This window comes from Pyxicephalus adspersus, chromosome 4 (assembly GCF_032062135.1).
Source record: "Pyxicephalus adspersus chromosome 4, UCB_Pads_2.0, whole genome shotgun sequence".
In the NCBI taxonomy this organism is placed as follows: domain Eukaryota; kingdom Metazoa; phylum Chordata; class Amphibia; order Anura; family Pyxicephalidae; genus Pyxicephalus; species Pyxicephalus adspersus.
This window is the reverse complement of record NC_092861.1, coordinates 54,466,981-54,487,435: the sequence shown is the minus strand read 5'-3', so window position 1 is coordinate 54,487,435 and position 20,455 is coordinate 54,466,981. Positions and strand designations below refer to the sequence as shown.

Below are 20,455 nucleotides of genomic sequence, written 5' to 3'. Positions count from 1 at the left end.
TATATATATATATATATATATATATATATATATATATATATATATATCCTTTTATGCCACAAAGCTGGATTGTGATACACTGTGGAACAAAACATATCTATATTCTTCCTGTAATGTTGTGATTGCCACTAACCAGCTAAACTAAAATGAATTTGGTTGGTATGAACTATTGAACATTGAGATCAATTTCCCGTTTCTATTGAAAATTTTTATATGAACCCAAAAATTCACTTGAGGGCCAAGAACCATTTCCAGTGAAGCCTACACACACCCGTGCACTCAGTTTGGATAGTCATATATACCATAATAAAGGTAGAAAGGTAATCAAAGTGGTCTATTAGGCAAGTGGGATAGTCCTGAGTGGGATAATAGAGAAGAAGAAGAAAAAGGAGACCAGGAAAAAAAGGACAAAGCTTTATGTTCTAGAGAAGACTTTAAAAGTGGGATAGTTTACAGACAAACTATTCATCTATAAAAAATAACCGCCATTTCTCTCATTCAGAATGGATACAATAGATGCAGTATATATTTTTTATTTCACTTAATTTCCTGTATTATCATCTCCTAACAGGAAGTAAAGGGAGTTTTCCCATAGGATTCTAAGACAGCATTAAAAACCCTTTAAACTTTTTCCACCCTAAACTTACATTTATTATCTTACACTTACTATATATCATCCAAGAAAAATAAAATTACAATGGAATTTTCAACAAAAGCAAATTTAGGTGATAGTTGACCACCATATAAAAGAAAATCAAACTCAATGCCAAGACAAATAAATAGCCCTCATCTAATATAGTATTTAGTGGGTTTTATTTGTTGTCATCAGATTAAAAAACATATTAATTTGATAACATTTGATCTCTAAGGACATACCTTTCTATAAATTATTAATAAACATTCACATAGAAATAATGATATTGCAGCACAATCACAACGTCTTTATGTTGTTTACTTACCTCTGTAGCATAAGAAAGAATAAATATAATGATCAGCATTATTATGATGGATCCTCTCCATATGAGGGGTGTACAAACAAGCTAGAAGAGCAAAAAATGCTAATTTATAAGTATGTTCAATAATTGCAGTCAAGAAAACAGAGGTTATAAATAATACCTTCCAGCAACACAATCTCTTCTTTAAAGTGTGCCCCGTAATATGTTATAATTATTTAAAGCTTTTAATGATATTACTTACATTTGGACCATACCAATGCAAGCAATACTTGGCTTGTATGGGTACAAGTGAAACATTACTATATGACAGATAATGATTTTCCAGGAAAGATGAAAAAAACAGTTAAGGGTTAATCTACCTACAGACAACTGTAATTCCACCTACAGGTTTTTGGAGTATGTTCTGTATCTAATAAAACATGTTTTTAGTTGGCATCTCTAGATGTAATGAAGTCTGTGTCTATACAAACATTCCACTCCTAATGTTAGATATTCACAGACAGATCACAGAGTAGGAAAAAATGTTCCCATTGGACGCAAAGCAAACTACAGGTATCCCCGAGTTAAGGACACCCAACATATGAATGACTCCTAAATACAAACAGGGCTTTCCTGCTCGCATCATGTGCAGGATGGAGGCTGGGGGGGGACATAAGGTTTTTTGTTTTGTTTGGGATTAACTCACAGTGAGGATTTTATACAGTAACTGACATCACACTGCCTAATAATATGTTAAGACAAACATCTGTCCTAATTGCATTTATTAAAATAATGTACCTGTTCTGACCTACATACAAACTCAACTTAAGAACAAACCTACAGTCCCTATCTTGTATGTAACCCGGGGACTACCTGTAGTCAATATTACACCTGAATGTTATGTGTTACCTTCTATGATCTTCGATATCTAAAAGTATCTATTCTGTGTGGATTACTGTATTCTGTGTGTCCTTCTGTTCCTGGTTTTATTTTGTTATGCACATTTTTTATTCCAAATGGCCCTAAAGTTAAGTTCCATTCATTTGTGTCCTCCTCATAAAAACCTTTTTTTCTAGAAAAGCAATTGTTAGTGAGCAGAATACAGCCTCTAAAAGGTTAAAGTCTCTAAAGGTTAAGATTTTTATAATAATGTGAAAAACAGTCACAAAAGGAATTAAAGAAGAAACATTGCTAAAACTGCAATAGCAACCTGTAGTTTTAAAGGTTTACAATTCCTTACAGATTTACATTCAAGATATACATTGAAACAAATAAAATGATAACAGAGTAGCATTACAGTACAGAACCAGCCACTGCTGGGATTGAATCTGAATACAGTAGAACTGGTTATCCGGAACTCAGGTAACCGGAAAATTCAGTTATCCGAGATCTGAGTTCCGGATAACCGAGGTTCTATTGAAATCAAGAAAGCAGAGCAAACAGCAGAGCTGCGCTGATTGCTCTGCTCTGTGATTGGCTGAGAGAAGGGAAACCGTGCTGACACTTGAGCTATCATCGGGTTTTACTTTTCTCAGCCATACAGCACTAGAAGTGAATAGGGACAAGTCTCCCCATTCAACTCTAATACTGATTGGCATCCAAGAACACATGCCACAGCTCCCCTAGGGCTGCAGGGTAATCAAGAATACAGAGCTGTCAGCATAGCAGAGCTCTGCTGATTGCTCCGCTTTGTGATTGACTGAGGAAAGTGTCATCAGGGTTTCCCTTTTCTCAGCCATTCAGCACTAGAGGTAAATGGGGGCAAGTCTCCCTATTCTAGTCCAGCGCTGATTGGCTTAGAAAAGGAAATCTTAGTTATCTGAAAACTACACTTATCCGGAATTGGCCATTCCCAGTACAATGCAGAACTAGCAGTTTTATTATTTGAGAATGTGTGTGTGTGTGTGTGTGTGTTACCCCCTGTCAAGTTTCAAAATTTTAGATCTTCCTTCATTTTTATTACTGGAAACAATGGTCACAAAGATATAAGACATTTTATCTTTCCAGTGGGGACACAGACAGCAATGAAAACTTAAAAAAACCTGATAGTCCCAACCATTTCCTGCTTTAGCCAATATACAAAAAAATGGCAGTCTGTTGCCTTCAAGAAGATGTGGTATTTTAAATGGTTATAATTGGCTGTGTGTTGGCATTACAGTGATTTCCTTATCTGCCTGTCTTTTCATCAGCACTCTTTTCCTTTTATTAATTTTTCTTTAGATTTGGAACCAACTTACCTGTGAGTAGCCCCTTGAATGCTAATATATTATACTGTTTTTTGCTGATCTCTTATATTTCATCAAAGCACTATATATCTTTTTTTTACTATGTATACCTTGTCATGATTATCTGTCATTTAACACTCACACTTGTGGTCATGGCCAGTGTATAATATAAATACGTACACCGCAATTAAATGGTTTAAAAAATGGTTTAAAAAACAGAAGTATGGGGGCTAAAAGAACAGAAACTAAAGCTACATACACACGTACAATAATTGTAGTTGGAAAGGATCTTTCACAATCCTTTCCAACAACTAAGGAGTGCACAATGCATGAACGAGTGCTGTACATACAGCACCGTACTGCTCTATGGATAGGGGAGGGGGAGAATGACAGAACGGCACCCCGATGCACGCTCTCTCCCTTCCCTTACGATCGTTCATCGTGCATGGATCTGCCAGGTTGGTCATTCAGGCACTGTCCACACTCCATATTCTCATCCGATATCAGCCATGATCCGATTATTGGATGAGAACCATTGGACGTGTGTACCCAGCGTAAGCCCTGATTTTTAAGTTTAGTAGTCAGACTCATATAAAAAAAAAAAAAAAAAAAGCTAAATAAGCAGACAAAAGTCACTACTGGTTATATTTAACATAAAACTTGCAGTTTTGTATACGTTTAAGTTAAATGTTTAACACATGTTGATTATTAGTATATTATCAGACCATAGAAATGTACTTTATTTCCAAATTATTTGATCTTACCTCCATCGCAAGATATAAATTTGTTATGTTGGCAAACAGTAGAAAAATGCAAACTGCAAGCTGGATCAAAATCACAATAACAAATATATCTGAAAAACAGAATTCAGGTCATTATTGCTAATTTGTCTCTTGTACACCATATTTTATTCATTTACATAATAATTAGGTTTTAAAAAATCATTAATTCTATTTATTAAAAAGCTATACAGCCTTTTCTTAACAATGTGCCCAGTATTCTAATAATATGATTACAGTATGCTGCTATGGTGTTTAAGGTGAAGAAGAGTGCAAAGGGTGTTACAATATGAGTTTTGGCATTGGATTGCTCTAGATCTACAAAATGCTGACATTACAGTTAGTCCTAATATCTGGATGAACTTTTTCTAACAGAAGCCTGAGAATATCCATAAAAAGAGTCACAATTTAGCCTTTGGCTAATGAGTCCCAAATGCCATAGGAACACACAGAACATGTTTGCTATTTGCTTACATTGATTTGGAGGTGTTTGGAAAACTTTGCACTTTGTAATTGCAGTGACATTTTGCATACCAGGTCAAAAGTGATGGAAATGCAGAGTGTAAACCAGAAAATCTGCTTTTTATGTTCAGAACAGTCATTTCATTTGCAAGGAGTTGGATAGCCTAAACAACCCCCCAAAAAATGCCTGTTCCTTATGCCCATGTGAGCAATGCCTTTAGGAGCCTGTAATACACCCTAAATTGCCAAGTTGTTGGGGCTGAATAAAGTGATTTTTAGGACCCCAAACTAACAGGATGATAAAATTGTTTCTTTTACAAGCATGCATTAGTGAAACATATAAACAGAGTAACCTAATACATGTTATAAACTTCATATTACTTACAATTGGTATATACAGGTAGTCTGAATGGCTTTCCTTTTGAGAAAACAAAGGCTACAAAGAGGCAGTTGAGAGTGCCCAAAAGCCAGACGGTAGTGTTTTCATAGCTCTGGTATTCAGTCTTCTCTGGCAGACCTTGAGACACAGAGGTATTATCACCACTACTCAGATTAAAGAAGTTACTTTCATTTGCTGGAGTGCACGCTCTGGGGATGAAAAGTATGAAAAGGTTACTGGTAGGATCTTTGCAGACAAATTTGAATTGTAAGTTTCTGTACAACTGTCAAGTTTATTATTATTTACACTACTTGCAAACATCACATAGCTGTACAAAGCTGGCATGATCCGGTGCCATTTTTTTTTGTGCCTGTGCCCTTCTGACTATTCAAATCTGTATATGACTAGGGTCCCTCCACTTCAACTATCCTAGTCTCAGTGTTCAGGCCTGGCAAAAGGTTGCTGAAAAAACAAAAACTGTATTGTGCAATGAAGGGAAAGAACATCCATACCCAAAAGGCTAGGCATTTTGAGAATTATCCTGGAGTAAACTGGAGGGTGGTCAGGAAGATTAAATGTAGGGTATGTAATGAGGCCAAAATGGTTGTTTTTTTTTTTTTTTTTGCTTTAAAATACTTTGTGGCATAGTTCAAGTTAGCAGAACAGTGTCACTATGTAAATAAGAGACACCACACATCCTGTTAACCTCTCACCACGTGATATACAATATATTTTTCTGAAATCACTGACACATGAAATCCTACTTCCATAATTTTTTGGGCGTAAGACACTAGGGGCTCTTTTTATAAATTATTCCCCTGTTAATGGGCCTAATTTCATAAAATTATTATGGAAAGGGTACACTGTCATAAGTGAAGCTGGGTGATCCTGCAAATCTGAGATGGATGTCTTCAAAGTCATTTGATTTTTGCTAGCAAATGTTTTCAATCCTGGAACAGATCCATTCCAGGTTTGCTGGATCACTCTGCTTCACTGATGAAAATGTATCCTCTCCAGTCTTGGAGAGCTTTAATAAATCAGGACCACTATGTCTGAAATTCGCCGACAGGTGTTCTAATCACTCTATACTCCTTCTTTCCGTTCCTATTAAAACAATGACTTGTTCTGCCACCTACTGGCTGATTGTCAAAGTGCACAGCTGTCACAATAGGAAATGCTGTACGTATAAATGAAAATTATGGCGGAATTAGAGTGAATTGACAGTGGAATAATTTATAACACTTTTTTCGTTTCACTGCAAATGTTTGCATTCAAATGTTGGAAGTGGTTATCACAAGGTCATTAAATAGCTTTCAAGCCTTTAGAATGTGGTTCTCCATGTTTTGTTAATATTTGTTCACATTTGTTGGTTGGATTAATTTATCACCTAAATAGTTTTTTTAAACATATGATTTATCAGAATTAGTAACAAAAAGGTTCCAGCATTAAAATTCTTACGTCACAAATCACTGAATACAAAAAAAATGTTATTCTTCTGCCTTGTCCTATGCAGCCTAGATCACATGGTCTCTGGCTACTGATAAAAATGTAAAGGCTATTGTTTTCTAACAGCAATGAGATAAAAAAAGGCTCAACAAGACTAGATATGTATAAATTACACAAAGTACCACATTTGTTTTTATTTTACCTATAGATATCACTGGAGCTGTACCACATCTGGTCTTGTACAATGAGAAAGCCACAGATTTGTAAGATAAGACTGAAGCATATATTTAGCACCACAGACAGTAATAGTGGAGGAGAAATCAGCTGGGCAGGGGGCCTGTATGGGGCCAGTTTTGGACATGCACGATTCAAACTCACTAAAATAAAAGGTAAATAGTAAGTATTTATAAAGGCATTATTTACAACAGTAGCAAGTGTCTGTTTTATTGTCCAGAGTAGAAAAATGAGGGTTAAAGCATATGCAAAGTCAAAGTTTTATATTTCATTTTTAATAGTCATTAATGGTTACAAATGTTTAGGCTTCTGGGGAAATTAATAATACATAAAAAATGTCAAAACCATACCTAAAAATGGGATTTTTATTGGAATTATATTAAAAGAATTGAAAACAGCTTTATTTAGATAAAAACATACATATTAAACACGATACTTGTGTGTTGCTCCAATAATAAGAGAAATTGGTAGATCTTTCCCCATATATTGAACACCTCAATGCGTTTCACAGTAGATACTGCTTTTGCAAGAAGACAGGAGCTATTAACAAATTATATATGTCTTTGAAGAAATAGCACATACATATTACAAATTAAAAATGCTTCAGTATTTCAGAACTGCTTACAACCATAGAGGAAGGTGGGAAACAACCTCGAACAGCACAAAAATGCAGCCAAACATTTTGGGAAGATTGAAGAACACCAGACGATTCTAGCCAATCTTGCCTTTCAGGGTCAATCTGTATTTCAATATAGTGCTGTTAGAAACGCATGAAACACGCTGTAATGACTGCGGAGTGCTCCTGCAGGGTCCCACGCTGCTTAGGGTATTTAGACAGACATGTTGAGGTGTTCAATATATGGGGAAGGGTCTACCAACTAATGGACAGTACCACTAAAAGTAAGCATTTACACAAGTAAGTTTGACTAATAAAACAAACCATTTACTACAACTTACTGGTCACACTGATAATCGTCATTATCGCCAAATCTTGGAAGAGGAATTGATAATTTGCATACGAGTTTTTTTGCTAAAGAACAAAAACAAAAGTTTGTTTCTTTTAAATGCTCATGTCTGGTTTAACTAAATTAAAATGGACATATCAATTTAACCAGCCACAAAAAAACTTTGTTTTAAATCTAATGTTTTCAATAAACAAAACTGCTAGTGACTGTGCTATGAAAGTCAATAAAAAAAATAATTACCATACATTTTCTGATCATTATATTATGATAATAGCTTGTTATTTGCAATGTTAAGGTTCTCATTAACTTGCTGTATTGAATTGTACTGGAAAATGTTTAGTTTAATGAATAAATTGGTGATCTCTGGGTCCTGTTGAACATTGGGATAGTTTAGTTTTCATTTTTCCTATGCTGTTTTGAGACGGAGTTGAAAAGTTCTTCCAAGGTAACCTGAACTAGTCTGTCCTTTAATTCCTTGTACTGAATAAGGTCTGTATTATCCATTTTAATTACTTATTTCATTTTATATATGTTTATAGATAGGAGGTTCTACAGCACAGAATTTTAGTTGTAATAAGCCTTCCTATTGGCTACCAAGTTAGATCTTTGTTACAATGCAATAAGGATCTCCATGACTGTGAGATATTAAGGGCTACCCAAACATTTCTTGTATCTAGTTGTATCTAACTAGGTACACTTTCACAGTACAGATGTATTGTAATATTAGCAACTCTTATTTGTTGTTGTTGCAGATTAAGAATAATCTTAATTAAGATTAAGGCTGAAGTTAAACCTAATGGTTTACAGTAAGTATATACAGAAAACCGGCACAACAACCCAAGTCATTCAGTTTACAGCTTTGGGGTTTAAAGTTATTCTTATATGGTACTGGCAAGAAAGTTCCTGTTTGTGTTTAATCAACTTCTAAGTCACTGGTTTAAAGCATTGTAAAGTGTTTACAAATAAAGGTAATTTTTTTATTTAAGTCAAGAATTGCAAATGAAGTGTCTGTAAACCCCAAAAACTAACTTAATGCTCTCTAATGATTTGTTCCAGTGAAAGAATGTTTCTATGTTTAATATATGTGTTATCCAGTACCATAAAATACCGTCTGACAACATATCTAACCTATAGATAAAGTACAGTGAGCATGGTCAGCCTAGGCAAGAAGTGTAAAAGTGACAGGATATAAAAACAAAGGAAAACGGCCTGAAAATAGTAAACTAATGCAGCCACAAGACCTAATATCTAGTAAGCTGTAATGTTATATACCATTTTGTTTCTGGGTTTAAATACCATGCATTAATGTATTTATTATGCTTACCCAATAGAGAAGCAGCACACCAATATACTGAATCATGCTGTACAGGGCCATGTACTTAAATACACAAAAAGATGTAATAAGAGCAGCTCTCCCCTCTCTGAAATGAAGAACAATACAAGTACAAGAGGTAAGCAGTCATAATAAAATCTGTGGTATGTTACATGTATACTGGGTACACGGTCTTAATAAAAGTCTGTGGCATGTGCAAACAAATTGGGTTGGTTTATATCTGATTTGATCTTTTTAATGCTGGATTTTTATAGGTAGTTTGATCTGGTGTTATTGTCCAACAATGTAAGCATGTACTACTGTGCAACAACAGAACTTTCTACAACACTCTAGAAAAAAAGTTTTTATTTGTCTGGGGAACAATGTTTTCTGTCTATGTATGGCCTTAAAACTATTAAACAGACCTCAGATGCACTGCCTAACCTGTCCATTGTGTGCACAGCCCTCAGCCATCATCCGCTACAGGCAAGACCCACACATACATGCAAGGGCAAGATAATCAATTTTATAGTAGGAAGAATTTATTAGTATGATATACCTAGCCTTAGACAGGCCGTACAACTAGGCTGCTTCTGAAGCCCTATTTATTGCAGTCCATTTTTCAGAGATGAGATGTTGGGAGAGTAGTTTCAACTGAAAGTTAAGCAAAACCACAAACCTTTTGAATGATGGGATAAGCAAGCATACATATAAATGTTAAAGAAGAACTAAAGTTCCACTTTAAAAAATGGTGACCAAGCAGGTCTTTATTGCAGATAGGGACAGGGGATGTCCCCTCTGCAATAAGCATTCTTACCTGCCTGATATCTCTCTTCATTTGCATGCACAGCTTTGCTTCCTCAATGGTTGCCAGGACTGAATGAACTCCAACACCCCTGCGTTGGAGTTACGTCATTCTGGCCTGGCTAAACAAGATAGCTGAAGATCAGATCAGGAGAAAGAGAAGAAGAAAGAACATTGTAGTACCCGCAATGGATTGGGGAAGGGTGAGTATGAATATGCTTTGGTTCTACTTAAAGTTTATGTAAACCCAGAATACATTTACAAAAAGTATTTTTCCATGATGCCTTTTTTTTGCAAAGTTTCCAACCTAGAAATTGCACTTTGGTTTGCTGTCTTCCTGGTCAATTAGATGATAGATCAAATTAATAGGACTGCATTGCAGATAATGCATTGCAACAGAAAGTCATGCTGCTGAAGAACAGTACATAATAGGGTAGGCACTTGACATGACATGATACACAAAACACATAAACCTGCGACATGATAAAATATAGAATAAGGCTTGGGAAATGCTTTGTGGGAAATGCTTTGTGAAGACTTACTTTAATAGACGAGGGACACATTCAATATTCTGAGATTTTGATGTGAATGGGGAAGCAACAGAAGCTTCTTGCTCAGACAGTGAAATTCCAACATGGGCCATCTTCAGAGCCTGTAAATAATACCAATACAGATAAATAGCCAACAAATACCAGCCATTAAGGTAGATAGAAGATCTATACAGTTCATACTTACTCCACAGTCATTAGCACCATCACCACACATTCCGACATAATACCTACCAAATAGAAAAAAAAAAGTATATAAATTGGTTGAGATTTCATATTAATAATAGTACTGCTAACTATGTAAAACATGAAGGCGCACAATTGCAGTTCATTTCATAATGTATACAGTAAATCCACGCAATAAGTATAACTAAAACAGTGAACTAGTAAACTCAGTAAAAGATTCCAAGTTACTAATGTGAGGGAGTAGAGTGTATTAAAGCACTACAACTGATATTTGTCTGTATCTTTAGGCCTAACATTTCACTTCAAAAATATATTGGTATACATCAGAAATGAGCATTAACTTGCTTTAAATTGTATTAAATAAAATGACAATTTAACATATGGTTGTAGACTCAATGAATATATGTAACAAAAAATATCTAATATAATAAAGGATTACTAAAGACTTTTTTAATACATAAGTTATGATTGAACCACAAGTTCAGGCTGCACTCATATTCTGCTACTTTGCAGGTTATATTAGATTTAACCTTTAGGAAAATCCTAAACTACCATAAATGTGTGAAAGACTTCCAACCCTAATCCCTAACTTAACTCAACCCCTGCAGTTGGTTAGTCACTTCTGAGTCTTAATGAGTAATCACAAATAATTGATACTTTTTGAATCCTTTAAAATAGTTTTATAGCAATAGACAAAGGAACCATTGTGTAAGGATTAATACAGATTATGCACTTGCACAAATGTTCTGACCTACCCAAGTTTTTGAAATTCTTCAACAAGACTCGATTTATGTCCTGGAGACATTCGTGCAAAAATTGTGCCATTAATCAGTATCTGAAAAATATCAGTAAAAAAGTTCAGAATGTTCCATCATGTAAATTTTTAAAAAATAAATGTGATTTTTTTTCCTAGAAATCCCTGAATACCTTAACAGAAATGATTGCTAGCAAGTTTTTCCAGGAATAACTTCAGACATTTATTGGACACTTTGGCAGAGGTTTTCGGCTTAGATACTGTACATAGGACTACACATTATACCAACCTACAAAAATGTTTTTCAGCAAAAGAATTCTTTAAAGTTAGTTTTGAACTTTTCTTTCTGCTAAGTCAAGCGATAGCAGCAACTTTGTGCAATAGTTACATATAACCGAGACAATATAGAATGTAGACAGCCCCTTTGCATTGGTAACATTCAATAAGATGGGGGGGGTCTTTGCTCATATACATAGAAGAAATGTTATTTTATTTCAGCTATGTATATGACAGATCTCAGGGATCCAAAAAAACAGTGTTTGTCTATATCCAATATGATATGCGTGTTATATTTGTTTGCTGCCTGTTTAATTTACTAGTTCTTGCAGTCTCCCCTGATTGATCTGTTTTATCTGTTAGACTTAATACTATGCTACAGAAAACCATGTATAAAATACAATACATGCATGTATAATTTTATGGGAAGCTTTTTGATGAAATTAATAATCTGTTGACAAGGTTAATAGTATTAGAGGCACTTTAACACATGAGGCCTAAATAACTATTTTTCTAATACACATGCTGTTTTTTTCTTTATAGAAAATAATCTTATGCAATTACCTTTTGTAACAAATTGCTATAGTGCTGTAATATAACTTGAAAAGAGCTTCCTGTCATGGCAAAGTAATAAGGTGGTTTTTCACCATCTGGCTCATTTTTATCTTGCGTGTCAATAAAAATATCCTGCAAACACAAAATAGAATTTAAGATATGTATGAAACATAGCATTTTACCAGTAACTATTCCGAATAAATGACGATGTAAATAAATAGAGCAAAAGGAACACTAGTGATAGTAGGAAATATGAATACAGAAGTGGTTAGGTAGGTACCAGTTTAACAGAGGACATTTTGTCAAGGGTATTTTGTGTGAATACTTGAGAGTACAGGAGATTCATATTGACAACAATCTGTAAAAAAATGTACGTGCCAGTACGTACCAAAAAAAGTGATTGGGCATCCCCAGGATAGGTCACGGCAGTCAACTATGAAGACTTTAAAATAAGGAATTTAAAAAATGAGATGTGAGGGAAACGGCTGGGGTGGCTTTATGCAATAGAAACATATTACCCAAAGGAACCTGAACTGAGGACAAGAACTACAATGTGCAGATAGCATTTAGTGGACACATCTACAATAATGTAAATAGGAAACTACACCCTCTTTCAATTTCAAAGTTTTATGTATCAGGACATAATCATCTGGTCCTTAGCAGATTCTAAAACAATTTAAATCTAACATCAGGTGTAGGTATTTATATACCCAAGGGATGGGGTATCTTATTTTGAAAAGATTTTTGTAGATCATCATACTCATCATTTTTTTTTGTTTTTTTTTTTTAAAAAGAAGCCAATATAAAAAGTCTATGTGTGAAAAGCACATCCCATGATTCAATAGCTTGGACAAACTACTTTTAGCAGCAATAACTTAAAGCCATACAGGGAATGATTACTTCAATCTACCACATTATTGTGGAGACTTTTTGACCCACTCTTCTTTACATTACTTTGGTTCATTGAAATTTGCAAGAATTGATTTATGCAAAGCTTTTCTTTTATGGACAGCCTTTTGATCAAAGTGACATCTGGAATTTGACTGGGCCATTGCTACATCTTTATTTTTTTATTTTTAGTCATTCTGTTGTAGATTTGTCGTGTTCTTGGAATCATTGTCCTGTTGCATGACCCAGGTAAATAAAAACTTTAGCTGTTGCGTATATGTTTTTACTTTAGACTCAAAAATACCTTGATATGTAGAGGAGTTCATGATTGACTCATATCTGCAAGGTGTTCCCAGGTCCTGTGGCTGGGAAGCAACCCAACTCACCACCATCACCCCCTCCTTCAACACTGTGCTTGACAGTTGGTATGAGGTGTTTGTGCTAAAAATCCCCCACCACATTGGTCTCATCTGACCAAAGATTGTTGTTCTGGAAGTCCTTGATTTTTGTACAGATGCAACTTTGCAATCCTAAACCGTGCTGCCAAAATCTTGTTTGAGAGAAGAGGATTTCTACTGGCAACAAGGGTTTAGTTTTTTCTAATTGTATGGTCATGAACATTTAACATGCTAACTGAGGCCTGTAGAGTCTAATAGTTTTAACCTAGTCTCTGTTAAAAAAAAATTGGCAAAGTGTAATATGTGTTTTTGTTCATCTGAGCTTGAATTTAGCTAATTTTAAGCCCTGCCAACAAGCATATGATACTCTATTTTGTCTTGATATGCAAAAAATGTAAACAGGGTGTGTCTGCTCATCAGGATCATTTTGCCATTTTACAGTTGAGCATCCCTAGTGTCTGAAACTTCCTCCCAATTTCAGATTACTGGCCACAAACATATATGAGAGCAGTTTAACTTGCCATTTGTGTGGTTTACCAGCTGTGTGGGAGAAGTCAAATCCCTGACCCAGCTTATCCAGGCAATAGGCTAATGTTTGGCACTCATCCACTGCGATTTCTAACCTTGCAAAAATACAACCACAAAAATATCACCATCACCGAAGCTACTGGCGCTTGCAGTGTATGTGTAAATGTAAGTGACTGAGGATTGAAGAAATGGATATTAAGAAAAAATTAGAAACTAGGAAAGGGAATACGTTTTACCCTATATATCAGAGTTAGCATATTTAATGGCATGAACAAACATTGCAGACAAAAGTGACGATATAGGAATGCTACCTACCACATCATCTAAATTCTTTGGCTTCACACCACGCAGTACAGTCCATGTGATGGAGGCCATGCTAGTTTCAGTGGGTTCCTGGGCATCAACCTGAATTACATTGCTGCCTTCACTTATCATCCCAGAGTTTCTAGCAACAGTCACAGCTGTCTGTAGATTGTCTCCTGCAGGACAGATGTTGTAATGTTATACAGGAACCAAGAGCAAATAAGTGGAATTAAATGGGACCCCTTGTACAGTACTACAACTTTTTAGAGACCATTTATTTTAACAATGTAACTGCATTAAATATAACTACTGCTGAATTTAATTTTTCAGGAGTTTATCAGATCAAATGTCTTTTGGAATAAAGACGTTATTGTGTGGAGTGCACATCCTAAAAAAACAAGCCATTTAATGCAAGCTTTTAATGTTTTATTTGTCAACTTGTGTTTTATGTTTAAATGGTCTTTTTATTGCAACCACAATACATGCAACATACAGCCTTTGCAATTGTATCTTGTCAAAAGTCATCCTGATATATCCCAATATACCTTTTTACGAAACTGTGCCATGAAAAATTGTAATTAAACTAGTAAATTGTACCTGTTATCATCACAGTCCTGACACCAGCATTAAAGAGCTCCATTAATACCGGCCTAGTTTCCAGCTTAAGACGATTTTCCATCACCAGAAGACCAAGGAAGGATAAATTAGATTCCACCTCATCCCTTATAATAAAATAAATAATTGGTAATTTAGTCTTGATTTTAAAGCCAAAAAGTAAAATATACTTATATTTGGCTTTCCTGGTTCCTTCCTACTCCCCTTATCAGCATGCTTATAATATTAAAAAAAAATATATATGTCTCGCTTGCATGTCCTTGCCCTTACGTGTCACAACTGTGCAAGAATGACAGTGTAATATACTGATCTCCAGATAATGCTGGAGGTCAACATTAAGATTCATCCCATAAGCTACAGGAAATACCTAAAAAAGAGTTGACGCCTTGTAAACCTTTCCTGGTAGACATGAAGGCAACTCTCATCTTAGAAATACTAGTGGTCTGCCTCTGGTCACATGACACAGAAGTATGCAGAATAGAAAATCAAGATAAACTAAATATTTACCAAATTAAAAAACAACTTTCATTATATTAGGAAAAAAAATCTGAACATCTGATTTTTTTAAAAGGTGTACAAATTCTTCTAGCGCAAATGCATAAAGCTTGCTGTCATCTCAATATTTTTGGAACTTACCGCTTTAAATCTTTGATTCTCACGCTTTCATGTTCCTCAAGAAGTTTGTATGCAAGACCGAGAACTCGAAATCCCTGCTTTGTGTAAAGCTCCAACTCATCCGTGAAGTTGATCGGAACTATTTATTATACATAAAATTGTCTTAGCTTGTTGCTGGACCAATGTTGTACAAATAAATTATTTATTAGTAATTGAATTAGAATTCCTAGGTTTGTAATGAGTATTATAAAGGCCTGACCTGGTATACTAACGCTTTTAAGTATGTTTGGTAAGAAAAAAGCTATTATGCTGATAATTGGAAAATCTATTCAGTACACATATCCACTCTACAAAATGAAGAAACACATTTACAAAGCAAAAGTAAAACCCAGGATCATTTGCTTTTCTGCTTTTATACCAGTTTGCCACCATTAATTGGACATCAATACCTGAATATAAAACCCACAGGACTTTATATTGACAAGTATTTCAGTAACTAAAGATGAACATGCAGTTTACAGGTCTGCAGCAAATGTGTGTCATATCCACAGACATGCCAAATCCCTTTTACTTCCAATTGACAGGACCCACTGAAATTGAGATTGTGCTATACAGGATTCTACTATAATATATAATGTTTATGAAATTTATGTAATATGAAGGAACAAGGAGTACAATGATTTTATAATATTCAAGCCTGCTGAAGATTGTGCAAAAACCTTTTTGAAGGATATACAGTATATCCAATAAAGTAGTAGTATTCTTTATACTACTACAACAAAGTTTTGTAATAGCACATAAAGGTTTATCCTTTTAACTACTTTAAAAGGACAGGCACTTTTGTTTACTTGCACCCGGCAATGTGTTATCTGATTCTTTTATTACCTGGGATAACCTGAATATAATTATTATTTTAATATTGGTTACTTTTTCTTTACTAATTTGAAATCCTTCAGCATACAATAAATTGAAAAACCTGTGTCTGGCTTGCAGAATGAGGCCACCATCTCTGGTGCTCCTTTCATGTAGACAGCATATTCATCTCCATTCAGGATTTGTGTGATCACAGACATGCGCTGCAGGCCTGAAGAGAAAGGAAACTGCTGCAGTACAACAATTCCTTCAATGTCAACCTAGAACATAAATATACATGTTAATTTATAAAATAAAATTGTGGTATAAATTACAGAACACATTCATAGCGATTGCAGCAATGAAAAAAAAAACTAAAGTGCCAATATTTTAATGGATTACTATAACATCAGTTATGCAGAAAATGTTACATAACATATATAAAACAGTCTTTGGTATTTATTATTGCCTGGGGCAACGTTATTACCTTCTTAGCTTCAGGACCTGGTTTTAAAACCATAGATTCCATGGTGTCTTGATAATGATTCCCTGAGGCATCAATCTCCTGAGGAAATAAAAAAATAAACGCTTATGTGTACATGTGATTAAATGATTGCATGGGTTTCAACCCAAATCATTGGTAAATTATCTTTTATTTTTAAATCACCTATCACACATATTACACCGCTCTGTACAATAATTAGGGGGTATAGATGACAAATATGAATTTTGGAAAAGTAGAAACAACATCACAACAATGTCACAACAACCCCTGCCAAATCAAGGATCATAAAACATACATCTAGGTTAATGATATTTTCAGGTTTAGCCAATACATAGTGCAAATAAAATTTAGCTACGTGGACTTTAACGTCATCTGGAATAAGTCAAATAAATGAGAATGGAGGAAGCAATTAAGCTTTTTTTTGAGGACAGGAGAAGTTACAGCCACAGTTTTCTTAAACTACTCACAACTCAGTGTTAAAAGGCATAGTTTTATTAAATTAGGATAACTCAAACCAGTAACCAAAGCACTTTAGTGATGTCAATGCTGGCACCTACCATACAGTATAATAAAGCATCTCCTAAGTTGAGAGAACAGTGCTAAGTGCTTCCTTTCCATAAGCAGACTATAACAAAGAGGCTACTAGAAGAATGAGATGTGAACAGTGAGCGGAGCTGGAAGAATGTATGTATCCTTTAAACAAAAGCTTCACCTAAATTGAGTGCCGTAAGACGTTTCAAAGCTAAATGATTAAATGCAACCTTGTTTGTAAGGAGTTCAAATAATTACTTGGCCGTTGTAATGCTTCTACCTTGGGTATTTAAGAAGTAAAACAATAAAGACTATCATATTGATTCCCCGGGGCATGAAAAAAAACACAAGAGTTTTTTGGGCTTTGATCTGCTCATAAGCAATTATTCTGGTTGGCGTTAGTGTGAACTTTTTCATACCAGCCCTTTTTACTGTTGCTAATAGCAATAATGATCAAAAGTACTTACCCAACATGTAAATTCAAACATTTTCAGGTCCAGTGGATCACCCTGTACTTTTCCATCCAAAAAAATTAGAGAATGGCAGGATGCCATAACTCCAAGCAGGGGACCCCAAGTAAGTGAAGTGTTGTCTGTAATTGAAATAATATCCTGAAAGCTAAGAGAAAAAAAATCTCACATTACTTTTATTAAAAATGTTATATTTAAAGCAAACATATACCAAATCACAATATTTTATTAAATGTGGTGAACTGTGCACATTTTTAAAGCTATAACAGAAACTACTAGAAGTCTACAAGATAAAACAGAATCACATATGAAATGTATTGCATTACATTCAGCGTCCAAATGTAAACATGACAACAATCATCCTAAAATCAACTATGTGTGTTAAACATAACTGTTTGGAGCTAATGAAAAAAAGTACATGACCAAGCCTCAAATAAAATGGTAAATGTCAACATGCCTATACATGCACAAGGGATTTTCATTCAATTCTTAGAACATCTCTACGTGAACAAAACACAAAAGCATTCCTGTAGTGAGTATTATTACTTTAGTACACACAAGGAAGATTACAGATCAAAGAGTTCTCCAGCAGTTGGCACCTCCACTAGAAGCAAAATATACTACAAGTAATTAATTATATGGATTGTGCATACAAAACAAAGCATAAGAACAAATCTTAAAGAAAACTGTGAAGTATGTGAAAAAAGTAATGTTTATTCAGAGCGCCCCTATGTTTTCAAATGACACCTTTATCAGGGAGGAGAGCAATGTTTTAGTAGGCCTGTGCAGTTGGTAGTACAATTAACATAGAGCTGGGTGCCTACTAAACTGATCTGGTTAGTTCTTGGTTCAGATAGTGAGCAATTCAACATTCTCTAGTTAATTTACAATTTAAAGTTCTGATTCAGCTGACACGCGCACAATACAAACACATAATAAAGCTTTACATGTATTGTAATTATTTGTTTTCCTAGTAAAATGTGATATTGTTCTTCACAGACTTTGCTGATATCTTCTAGTTACATCTGTATCTGTAAATCGGCTGGCAGGAACTGTTGTATAGACAAAAGTTTCTTGGTAGAGAATGAAATCACATGTTCAAAATCAGGAATGTAAAATATGTGAATTGGGATACAAAGGAGGATCCAAGTTGCATAATCTCAAAGACCTGCCCATTATATCACCATTTCTATATTGATCAATCTGATTTGGTTTGACCTAAATAATACTTGATTTTTGCAAAAATCAGCAAAATATAGCTAGTGTATGCAAGTGGAGTTTTCTTTGAATTAAAAAAATATATATATTTTCACCAGGGTATTGAATGTTGTGAAATCATGTTCAGGATTTACAGTGCAGACACTAAAAGCAACATCACAAGAAAATGAAAAGACATTTAAAAAACAAAACTTTTGCACACAAAAAAGTTTGCATTTATAGTGGCAATTTAAGTCCATAATTCCAGTATAACATACCGATAACCATTAGCTGGTACTATACCCCAAAGATCCAGACCATCCTCTGTTAAGGTTCCTGTCTGGGTAAAAAAACAGAACCATAAAATGAAATATTATGAAAATAGAAAATGTATATTGGTATCAATGTAAGTGCCAGAAAATCAGTTTCAAAACACTTTTATTTTACCAAAAGATAAAACTCGTTCTATGTAAATGTAGATAGACTTGTTCTAAGTAAATATAAGGATAAATCAAGGAAAATGCTACAACAGGAAAACTGTAAGCTGTGCTCATAGCTAAAATAAACTATGGATGAGCTGCAAGATCCCAAAAAAGCAGACTTGTGTTAGATGCCTCCAATTCAACAGGGTATTTATATATGTATGTGATATTGGGAACCAATACCAATGTTAGATTTCCCTTAAAGGTACAGAAGTAGAGGCTAGATTCCCTCTTTAGGGCCCGTGTGTAATAGTATGGGCACAGGAATATAAATTCTGCCTCATCAGGTATCTCTCCCTGTCATCAGATAATCCACAAGCACATCTTTCCAGATCCACTATTTCACAAGTGTTGTAAAAGTTGGGATTTTATGTTGCCAGGTGTCATAAAACTCTGGCGGATAAGGGTAGTCAAGTGGCCTCTGACTAACATCTGAGCTGTGTTCAGGAACACATTTATTATTATTAATAGTCATATTCCCATTACACAATTCCATACGAATAAATGCAAATATAGCCGGACCATTGTTGTGAGCATTTTGAGACCACGTCTCCCAGGCCTCAGGGAAGCAAAAGACCCCCCTTTGGCCTGTTTTGGCAAATCATAAGTCCCAGACATGTCTAGTTTGGTTGGAATGCCATATTTTGGGCTAACTAATAATATAGTGGTTGGCTGTTCCTAAAACCTGAACCTGGGGAATTTTAAATTTAGCATAGAGAATAGTAATTTTGGGCCCTTACATCATGTGTTCCCAGGATTCAACTTACATTTCAAAAACATAATGAGGATTGGGAAAAGATACAAAGAATATGCAATACATACAATACATGCAAAATATGCTACATTTCAGATATGCAAGAAAACTTAGTGTCACTAAACTTAAAGGTGTTCACCCAGTGCAAGGAAGAAGTTGCCAAAGTGCAAGTTATACAGAGAGTGGCTATCCCAGTGTAATCTGTAGAGCTGATAGGGTGTTTTCTGTTTTTCACAAGCTGCTGATGCAAAAATGGTCTAGCTAACAAACCTTCACCTAAAAGTGTCCCATTCTCCCGATGTCATCTGCAGAACTGAGCTGCCAGGCTGGCCCTGCACAGTATAGAAGAGACCCTTGCCCCAGCAGCACTGCCCTTTCCTCCCCAGCACTTCACTCAAGGAGGGATCCTCTCTTTACTCTGATATGGTCCAAACCTGTGTCTACCTTCCTAGTTGAT

General features: G+C 35.0%; 1 protein-coding gene across 1 annotated transcript in view; it reads right to left on the bottom strand.

The window, feature by feature from the left end:
- Positions 1 to 959: 959 nt before the first annotated feature.
- ATP13A4 (ATPase 13A4) overlaps positions 960 to 20,455 on the bottom strand; it is a gene marked incomplete at its 3' end in the record, with an annotated part of 42,083 nt that continues 22,587 nt past the window's right edge. Inside the window, 17 exon segments of the mRNA XM_072408221.1 lie at positions 960 to 1,040; positions 3,925 to 4,013; positions 4,787 to 4,989; positions 6,429 to 6,603; positions 7,418 to 7,490; positions 8,750 to 8,846; positions 10,084 to 10,193; positions 10,277 to 10,319; positions 11,031 to 11,110; positions 11,870 to 11,992; positions 13,990 to 14,153; positions 14,575 to 14,699; positions 15,229 to 15,346; positions 16,184 to 16,340; positions 16,547 to 16,624; positions 17,563 to 17,713; positions 19,041 to 19,102. Coding sequence (XP_072264322.1) covers positions 960 to 1,040; positions 3,925 to 4,013; positions 4,787 to 4,989; positions 6,429 to 6,603; positions 7,418 to 7,490; positions 8,750 to 8,846; positions 10,084 to 10,193; positions 10,277 to 10,319; positions 11,031 to 11,110; positions 11,870 to 11,992; positions 13,990 to 14,153; positions 14,575 to 14,699; positions 15,229 to 15,346; positions 16,184 to 16,340; positions 16,547 to 16,624; positions 17,563 to 17,713; positions 19,041 to 19,102 — 1,929 coding nt within the window.